The sequence below is a fragment of the Raphanus sativus genome, unplaced genomic scaffold (genome assembly GCF_000801105.2).
Source record: "Raphanus sativus cultivar WK10039 unplaced genomic scaffold, ASM80110v3 Scaffold1699, whole genome shotgun sequence".
NCBI classification, from domain to species: Eukaryota; Viridiplantae; Streptophyta; class Magnoliopsida; order Brassicales; family Brassicaceae; genus Raphanus; species Raphanus sativus.
Window position 1 is genome coordinate 1 of NW_026617008.1, and position 9,133 is coordinate 9,133.

Below are 9,133 nucleotides of genomic sequence, written 5' to 3' on the forward strand. Positions count from 1 at the left end.
AAGCAAGCTCATCATCGGGAATTATTTTGATTGACTTTAGAGAAAACAAAATTAAAGAAAACTAAAGAGTTAGCAGCTACATTAAGGTGTTGATCATTTGAACACTTTATATATTGGGTTTTTAATAACGAAAATTTGCTTCAAAATGCTAAAGTGAAACTCAAGCTAAGTACTGAAATGTACTAAAATCAAATATTATCATTTAAAACATCCAGATTAACTAAATCATCATAGAAGAAATCTCTTTCCAAATAAAACTTATCTTAATTTATAAACCTTTTTAACAATTGGATACTGAAAATTAGTTAATTATAATTTGTTGTAATTGGATGCTTTTTTTATTCTAAAAATGGAATTGTCATGCTTGTTCCACGTCCCAAGCGGATCGTGTAGCAATGGTCGTTATTGGATTTAAGACCATGATGTCGTTATTGGATTTAAGAGCATGATGTTAAAGTGAATTATTGAGATAACTAAACGGACAAACTATACCTACTTGTGTTTTTAATGCTCAACAATCTTGTGTTTTGTCAACTTCCATTTGAACCTTTTCTAGAGACCGATTCAAAAATAGATTTCAAATTCGATTGGACTTAGGGTAAATAATCAAATGTGCCCTAAATTACTATATTCGAAGAATTAGTCTTGAATCAGACCTCAATCGAAAACCAAATAAATATTTTAAGATATCCAAAATATAAATATATATCTTAAAAATATTAATTATAATTATACTTATAACTATTTTAATAATTTAAGTTAAATCATAAATTAAATATCTTAATTATTTTTATATTTTGAGTATTTATGAATAAAATAGAATAGTTTTTGAATAGAAAATACTCAATGTCTAACGTCTAATGTATATTTTTAGTTATTTTGGATATATTTAGATAATTTGAATACAAAATATCTGAAAACGAATTGTATAATAAATCCAAACTCGTTTTAAATACGTTGATTATTCAGTTAGTTTAGGTTTCTATACATTAAAACTAAATCGACATGGATCTGAAAGGATGCAGATTTAAATCCAACCCAAAATTTTGTAATATTCAAACTAGAACTAAATTTTAAAATTCAAAAAATTCAATATCCTGAAAAATCAATCTGTATTCCGAACGAATGCAGAAATGCCCATATTTATTTGGAGAAAACAAAAAACACATCGAAATAATTGAAATCCCTCAAAAACAAAATAAAATAAAATACTATTCAATATTTTATGTAACCCAACCCATCAGTCTCTCTCTCGTCCCTCTTTTCATGGTGTAGAGACCCCACCCATCTCTCTTCTATCTCCATTTCAATGGAAGCAAGGGGACGTGTCCATTTCTCTCTCTCTCTATCTATCTCACTCTACAGCGTCACATGAACAGTGACTGTTTCTCTCCCTCTGCCCTTTGCTTAATCCTTCCGTAGAAACGGTGTATCTCGTGATCTCTTCAATCGCTCAACTCTAAGGTAACTATTAATTAACTTCTCTCTCTCTCTCTCTGTAAAGCTCTGTTCCTTTCTTCTTTTATTTTTTCTGGGCTCTACTCTCTGATTCTCGTTAGATCCAAAAGGCCTTTACTTTGCTCTTCTTACTTTAACGAGATCTATGAGAGAGAAGAAAAACTCCAACTTTTTCAATTGAAAAGTTTTGATTTTGATTCTGAATTCAAGATCCTATCAGCTCAATACGTTGTTGAGAGACTCTGTTTTTAGAGCTTATTTGGTGCTTAGTTAGTAAGATCCGTGATTATTGATCTTATTGATTCTCAATCTTCTCATTAATCTTATGGTTTTGTTTGATGACTGGATCAGGTCCACTCTTTGATGGCAATATTGATCACTAGAGGCTAGAGCCAAGGAGGAAACAATTGGTTTCTAAAAAACTAAATCAAAGATCAAAGCTTTGCTCTGCTTAGTTCCCACCAATGGCCTCCAAGACTCCAGAAGGATCACTCACCAGTTCCACTAACACTATCTCAGTCGACACTTTAGCAGATCAAGTATCTTCCACTCTGTCCTTAGCCGATCCAAGTACCGACGGCAAAACGTGTAATAACAACAACAAGACCAGCGAGCAAGGTGAGAGCGGGAAGAGCAGCACATGTAGACCGAGCACAAGCAGCGACATAAGCGACGAGAGCACTTGCAGCAGCTTCAGCAGCAGCATCAACAAACCACACAAGGCCAACGACGTGAGATGGGAAGCCATCCAAGCCGTTAGAACCAAACACGGCGGTTTGGGTTTGAACCATTTCAGGCTATTGAAGAGGTTAGGATGTGGGGACATAGGAACGGTTCATCTCGCGGAGTTGAACGGGACGAGGTGTTACTTCGCCATGAAGGTTATGGACAAAACCGCTTTGGCTAGCAGGAAGAAGCTTCTCAGAGCTCAGACCGAGAGGGAGATACTGCAGTGTCTTGACCACCCGTTTCTTCCCACGTTGTATAGTCATTTCGAGACTGAGAAGTTCTCTTGTTTGGTTATGGAGTTTTGTCCTGGTGGTGACTTGCATACGCTCAGACAGAGACAGCCAGGGAAACGCTTCACCGAGCAAGCAGCTAAGTAAGAATCAGAGTATCTTGTATCCCAAGAAAACTGTTTCTGTGTATTGTATTGACTTTTGTTTACTGTTTTTGTCAGGTTCTATGTAGCGGAGGTGCTTCTTGCAATGGAGTATCTACACATGCTTGGGATCATTTACCGTGATCTGAAGCCAGAGAACGTTCTTGTGAGAGATGATGGACACGTGATGCTTTCGGATTTCGATCTCTCCTTGAGATGTACCGTTAGCCTCTCTATAGTCAGATCATCAACCAATCTCGGATCCGAAGGTTTGTCAAAGAGTTCAGTTTCTTGCTCGCAGCAGCCATCTTGCTTGCATCTCGATGGCTCCCACGTCCTGCTTCGGTCCTCGGTTCTTCTCTAAATCCAAGAAAGACAAGAAACCGAAAACAGACAACGGTAATCACCAAGTGACTCCCTTACCAGAGCTTGTTGCTGAGACAAGCGCCCGTTCCATGTCGTTTGTGGGGACACACGAGTACTTGGCTCCGGAGATCATCAAAGGTGAAGGTCATGGAAGCGCGGTTGATTGGTGGACTTTTGGGATCTTTCTTTACGAGCTGTTGTTTGGTAAAACGCCGTTCAAAGGGTCTGGAAACAGAGCGACGCTCTTCAATGTGGTTGGTCAGCCTTTGAGGTTCCCTGAGTCTCCGGTTGTTAGCTTTGCAGCTAGGGATTTGATAAGGAACTTGCTTGTGAAGGAGCCACAGCATAGGTTAGCTTACAAGCGTGGAGCAACAGAGATTAAGCAGCATCCTTTCTTTGAAGGAGTGAACTGGGCTTTGGTTAGGTGTGCTAGTCCACCTGAGATTCCTAAACCGGTTGATCTCGAACCGGTGAACTGTAGTCCTTCTGTAGTACCAGCTGCTGCGTCTACAAGCGTCAGAACTGATCAGAGCAATTATCTCGAGTTTGATTTCTTCTGAATGTGTTCTTGCAAGAAACTGTGGACACGATTTGATGATGATGCCTCTTATTGTTTCTTTGCAAATTCTTCAGAATCTGTTTAGTGTTTTTCTTTTTTTCTTTTCACGTGTTGAACAAGTTATGAGATTTGTATCATTCTTCAACAATCTGAGACAGTCTCTGTACCATATTATGAAGTTAAATGTTATTAGACACCAACCATATGACCAGTTTCTCAACATTATACATAACTTCCTCAGCTACAACATAAGGAGACGAAACAAAACAACCGAAGTAGATTTGATCCAATTTACACCAACAAACCAGTTTTTTTTTCACATTATAGACCATAGCTGCAACTGCTTCTGATCTAAAATCACAAAGCTTTCTTTGTTCACAACAATAAAAGTTCTCAAATCTTGAAAAGAAAGCATACATCTCAAATGGGTTTCTCTCCAGGGAGATATGAAGGAGAACCCCACTCCACTTGATTCTTCTTTCTACTAAAGATCCCACTTAGATTAGGTAAAAGCACTTTCTTTGATACCACAGAGGTTTTTGTCTTCTCCAGTTTGTTGTGGATAGGCTTCTGCTTAGTAGTAGCTTTGTAATGATGTTGCGGTGATGATGACTCAGCGGACATCTTGGCCTCAGCCTCTGCGAGGATCCTCGACGCCACTTCCTCTGCTTTCTTCTGATCTCTTTCCCGCCACCTCCTGAGTTCTCCTTCAACCGCTTTCTTAGCAGCATCAGCCATAGCTGCTTTCTTCAGTGCTTCTTCTGTTGCGGTCTTCAGCTTCTCAATCTCCTCTTGTGTAGTCTCTAACTTCTTCAGTGTCTCGGTTTCGCTAGCTCTAACTGCTTCCACCTGAGCCTGTGCAGCCGCCACTTTCATATCCGCCAACTTATCGAACACCTCAGCTCTCTTGCTCAGCGAGTTGAACTCCTCCCGAGACAGTGTGATGCTCTGAGCTCCAGACTCGGATGATGTCGACTTACGGGCAGCGTCTGTTTTCTCAGACATTGACTTTATCTGTCCAAGCGCCTTTGCCTCGGCAGCTTTTGCTTCCTCGGCTTCATCTAGAGCGACCCTCAAGTTTAGCTCTGTCTCTTCGAGCGTGAGATGAGCGGTTTCAGCTTCCTTCATTAACCCCTCGGCTTTGTTTCTCATCTCCTCAGCTCCTCTTCGAGCAGCTTCTGTCTCGGAAGATATCTGATTCAAAGTTGACATCATATCTTCCAAAGCAGCCTTTGCTTTAGTTTCCTCCGCAACACATTCTTCTAGCTCACTCTTGCTTTTGCTAAGCTTCAGGTTAAGATCTCCAGCCACAGATTCGATCTCACCCTCCTTCGCTTCAACTTCACTCCGCTCTGTCTTCACATTCTTCAGCTCTGCTTTGAGAGACTCCACCGACTCTTGCAAAGACTTCTCTTCTTCCACAAACTTCTCTAGCAAACCCTTCGCTTCGTTCAACTCCAAACTCACACCATTAACGGAATCCACATCAGATGCTTTCACAGTCTCCATCTGCTTCTGCAACTCGTCTATCTCGTTATAAGTCTCAGTAAGCTGCGCTTCAAGCTTTTTAGCAAACTCAGGATCAAACTCTTTCCTCAAAGCGAGTAGCTTCTTGGCAGATTCTTCCATGCCAGCTTTATACGTCCGCTGCTGAATCTCCTTCTCCGAGAATATCTCAGACTGTTCTTTACGAGCTTGAGAACACGCAAGCTTAGTCTCCTCAACAGATCCATTAACAGCTTCTATCTCCTTTCTAAGCAACTCAATCTTCTCAGAATAAACTTTACTCACTTCCTTAGCTTCCTCTTCTCTGGTCAAAGCAACACTCTTTGTATCCGCAATCTCGTTAGAAACCTGACGGATCTTCCTCAGCTCTTGCTTCGCTGCATCAAGCTCCTTACACACCATCCCATACTCATCATCATCACCACTACTACTACTACCACACACAGAGACAGAGCCACTCTCTGGTTTCGCTTCCCTGATCCGGCTCTCCGCTGCTTCGGTCACTTTATTAGCAGAATCTCTCGACTCGCTAACAGCATCGAGCTTACGAGTAAGCTCGTCGACGGTCCTCTTAGCCCAATCCAGCTCACTCAACGCTTGGTCTCTCACTGTTTCAGCGTTCTTAACCTGCTCCCTCAGCTTGTTCAGCTCCTTCTGCGCCAAGTGAAGCTCTGTCTGCTTCACCAAAACTTTCTGCAAAACCACAACACAACAAAACACAAACTCTGAACAAAACTGTTTGTGAATCAAATCAATCAAAAGAGTGTTTATTTTTTGTTTTAACCTCAGCGGATTGAGGACTGGGTTTACGAATGAGAGGGTGCTTATCAGCGGAGAGGGCAGCTTCACCGAAGAGGTTAACAGCATGTTTAACGGATTGGAAAGGAGCGCTTGTGTCAATCTCACCAACCTCTGAAGAAGAAGAAGATGAATCTTTACCTCCTCCTCCTTTCTTAGCAACCATTTTTTCTTTCTTTATAACAGACTCACCAAGTCACCACCTAATCACAGAGAGAAACAGTTTAAGCAATAATCAAAAACCCTAAGAAGATGTTATTAAAAGGGGAATAATGATTTAATAATAAAAGACTATTCCTTTTTTGAACCCTAACAATCAGTAAGAATCCGCAAGCACAGATCGTATCAATCGATTACCAAAAAGAGAGGCTATAAATCGAAAACATGAACCTTTAAAGACTATCGAATTCGTTTACCTGATCTTTCCGGGGACTCAAGTTTTTAATCGCTTTTCTGAGGAGAAAAGAGATGGGAAAGATTAGAGCTTTGGACGGAAAGGAGATGAAGTTTTGAATTTCTTCAGAGAGAGAGAGAGAGAGAGAGAGCAAAAGTCAGTGGCGATGAGAGAGAAACCAGGAGAAAGAGAGAGAGGGAAGTGTATTTGGTTGACAAATGGCAGCTTTTGTTTGGTCAAAGGTGAAACCTAATGGTAATTTATTTTTGGACGGCGAGTAAATCTCTCTATTAGTGTTGCTTTATTTAGCTACTTCGTGAGAAACTGAGATCCATAAAGCCTTCAAGAGTTAAAGGCTATGTTCTTAATGGACCACACTTAATTTTGTTTTTAAGTGATTTAGCTAAGCTGTAAAGTGTGCCAAAAAGAACGGTTACTCGTTTAATAAGTAACTACTTAAAAAAATAATTCAATCGTTCGATACCCCATCTCATCATTCATATGCTCTGGGCCCAATCCATAATCCATATAATTAAGAGAAAGTTGGTAAATTCCAGAAGAAAAAAATAAAGAAATTGCGTGGAGGTTGATGGGAAAATTCAAAGAACTATTTTCACATCACACGTGAGCTAGACGACATGTAATGCTAAAAAATATATATAGATCTAATTTATATACTACTATATTGTTGACTAGTCAGAATTGGGGCCAAGACCTCCAAGGATGATCATATTGACAATGATTTTTGTTCTTTGTAATTTGCCTCCACTTGGTGTTTGCATATCACAATTTTATACGAGAGAATACAAAAATATCCATCCACCTCTCCTTTGATAGTTGTGATCATCACAAAATAGTATGCGCCTATTTTTCTCACTTTGACCAAAAAGAAGCAAAGCTCGAAATTAATTGTATATCCACTGAAAACGAGACAAGAAAATCTTTACTAATACAAATATCTACATTTTACAGAAGGTATCTATCCACCATAAGCTCCCAGTAAAGCTCATCAATATAAACCAACTTCCTCCCATGTGTTTGGTTTCATCATGTCTGTGTTTTCTGTTGTAACAACAGAGCAGGAAGCAATTAAGAGCCACTTGAACAGAGGGGTTCTCAAATTTTTATTCAATGGATCTTCATATATTTTCGTGGCAAAACAAAAGGATCAACACTACAACACAATAGATATATATAATATTTTTGTTGGTCGTAAATAAATGATAAAATCAACCATAAAATGAAACCAAAAAACCGACCCATATGAGAAGCATTACATAATAGATACAGTGGCAACACGATTTTACAGCATTTTTTTTAAGAAGAACAAACGACTTTCAAAGAAAATGGAATCATAATCGTGATACTAAAAGTGGGTTGCTCCAAACTCATCTTAGGAACCTTTTTTTTTTTGTTGTTGTGGGTACTTTCAAGAAAGACAATAAAAAACATAAAATATCATTGCTTTAGATCTCTAAGCAATGTGACTTTTCTTTAGGGGAGGGGAGGCAAGCAAAATCCATCTTTGTGTCATTCAGGAGTCCACAGCTGGAGATTGCATGCAGCAGAGCCATTTTTTCTGAAACCAAAAGAAACAGTATTTTTGTGTGACCATGGATGGAAAGAGAGAAGAGAAGACGAAGATAGAGAAGAAGAAACTTACGGGCTGGGGTTTACTAGGATCACCTCCTCCTCCTCCTCCGGACTTAGCATGACCATCAGTGGATTTACCAGGTGATCCGGGTTTGCCACCGGTCTTCTTCTCATCCCTAGCTTTGTTGAATATGACTGTGAAACCTTCAGCTGATGCTGGATCGTTCACATCCCATTCACCAAACTTGGGCAAGGGACGACCTTTGTCCTGTTCATGTGATGTTGAAACCCACAAAAATGGTGACAAACCAATACATAATATCTTTTTTTTTGGGCAAACCAATACATAATGTCTATTAGATGAAGCTCAAATGTGTTACCCCTTGCGCCAATTAGATAAAACTAATTTGTCTATTCACATGTTGTTTAAGTGTATGATGACATTTCTATAACAAAGGCTCACCAAGCAAATGTGAAAACAGGACTTAAACTAATGAAAACCAGTTATACAATCAAGTACTGTCATGATAGGAAAAAAAAAAGGTTTTTACAACGACCCAAAACTAATCAACCTTCCATTTTTTTTTCTAGCAAACAGTATAACACACCACAAGTCAAAAGAGAGTACCAAAACTAATCTCATAAGAGAAATTCAAAAAGTTCTTATCCACCTATTCTTTTTGTTAGGTGAGAAAAAAAAAACTAAGTTTGAAACTAGTAGTGAAAATCAAATCTTGTCTCAAAATAAGCACAAGGCCAAAAAAAAAAAAACATTTTGCCACACAATATTTTTTGTTTTATGCCTCTTGACTATCAAATTCAGAACTATTTCATCTCAAATCCAAAATCAGAACCCTTCAAAACATAATAATAAGCTATTATACAAATCAAAACCTCAAATAAAGAACTCCTCCAAGTTGTTTTAAATAAATCTAAGCTTAAATCAAATCGAATTCAGATTGAATAAAAGCTAAAGATCGAAACTTTAAACGTATAAGAAAAAAAAACATAGATCCAGGAACAAGACAAGAGCTCATCAGAATCACAAACATCACATCTATTCTCCGATCGAAATCGTGTGTTCTCTATCTAGCATAACATGGCGAAACAGAATAGAAATCATTTTAAGAAGATTTGAGGTTTTTTGAACGTACCGACATAGGGGTCTGAAGAAAGGAGAGGAAGATTTAATCCCAGAGAATTAATGGAAATAAACGATTCGAAAGAAAAAGGAGATGAGAGAAAGCCGCCGAGAAAACCAAGGGAAAGTGTGAGAACACAATTGATCGCAGATGAGAGAGAGAGAGACAGACTTTTCCTTTTTTTCCTCTTTTTTTCTTTTTTTCTCTCTCTCTTT

General features: G+C 38.8%; 2 protein-coding genes and 1 pseudogene across 2 annotated transcripts; 1 reads left to right on the forward strand and 2 right to left on the reverse strand.

The window, feature by feature from the left end:
• The first annotated feature begins 1,288 nt into the window (after positions 1 to 1,288).
• LOC130504611 (serine/threonine-protein kinase D6PK-like) lies at positions 1,289 to 3,654 on the forward strand (annotated as a pseudogene).
• A 90-nt stretch (positions 3,655 to 3,744) lies between these two features.
• LOC130504610 (WEB family protein At5g55860-like) lies at positions 3,745 to 6,390 on the reverse strand. The gene is made up of 3 exons (XM_056999236.1): positions 6,206 to 6,390; positions 5,776 to 5,992; positions 3,745 to 5,684 (listed from the first exon to the last, which is right to left on the reverse strand). Exons 2-3 carry the CDS (start codon positions 5,953 to 5,955, stop codon positions 3,906 to 3,908), a joined length of 1,959 nt encoding a protein of 652 aa, XP_056855216.1. The 5' UTR covers positions 5,956 to 5,992; positions 6,206 to 6,390; the 3' UTR covers positions 3,745 to 3,905.
• Positions 6,391 to 7,424: 1,034 nt separating this feature from the next.
• On the reverse strand, positions 7,425 to 9,133 carry LOC108847158 (protein NOI4). The gene is made up of 3 exons (XM_018620345.2): positions 8,931 to 9,133; positions 7,847 to 8,044; positions 7,425 to 7,762 (listed from the first exon to the last, which is right to left on the reverse strand). The coding sequence occupies exons 1-3, from the start codon at positions 8,934 to 8,936 to the stop codon at positions 7,718 to 7,720; spliced, it is 249 nt and encodes an 82-aa protein (XP_018475847.1). The 5' UTR covers positions 8,937 to 9,133; the 3' UTR covers positions 7,425 to 7,717.

Bases quoted from the DNA above. Each gene is read 5' to 3' on its own strand.
- LOC130504610 (XM_056999236.1), bottom strand. From the start codon at position 5,955: ATGGTTGCTAAGAAAGGAGGAGGAGGTAAAGATTCATCTTCTTCTTCT. The intron at 5,685-5,775 runs GTTAAAACAAAA...GTGGTTTTGCAG, and splicing joins CCAGTCCTCAATCCGCTGAG to AAAGTTTTGGTGAAGCAGAC.
- LOC108847158 (XM_018620345.2), bottom strand. The intron at 7,763-7,846 runs GTAAGTTTCTTC...TTTTGGTTTCAG, and splicing joins ATCCTAGTAAACCCCAGCCC to AAAAAATGGCTCTGCTGCAT.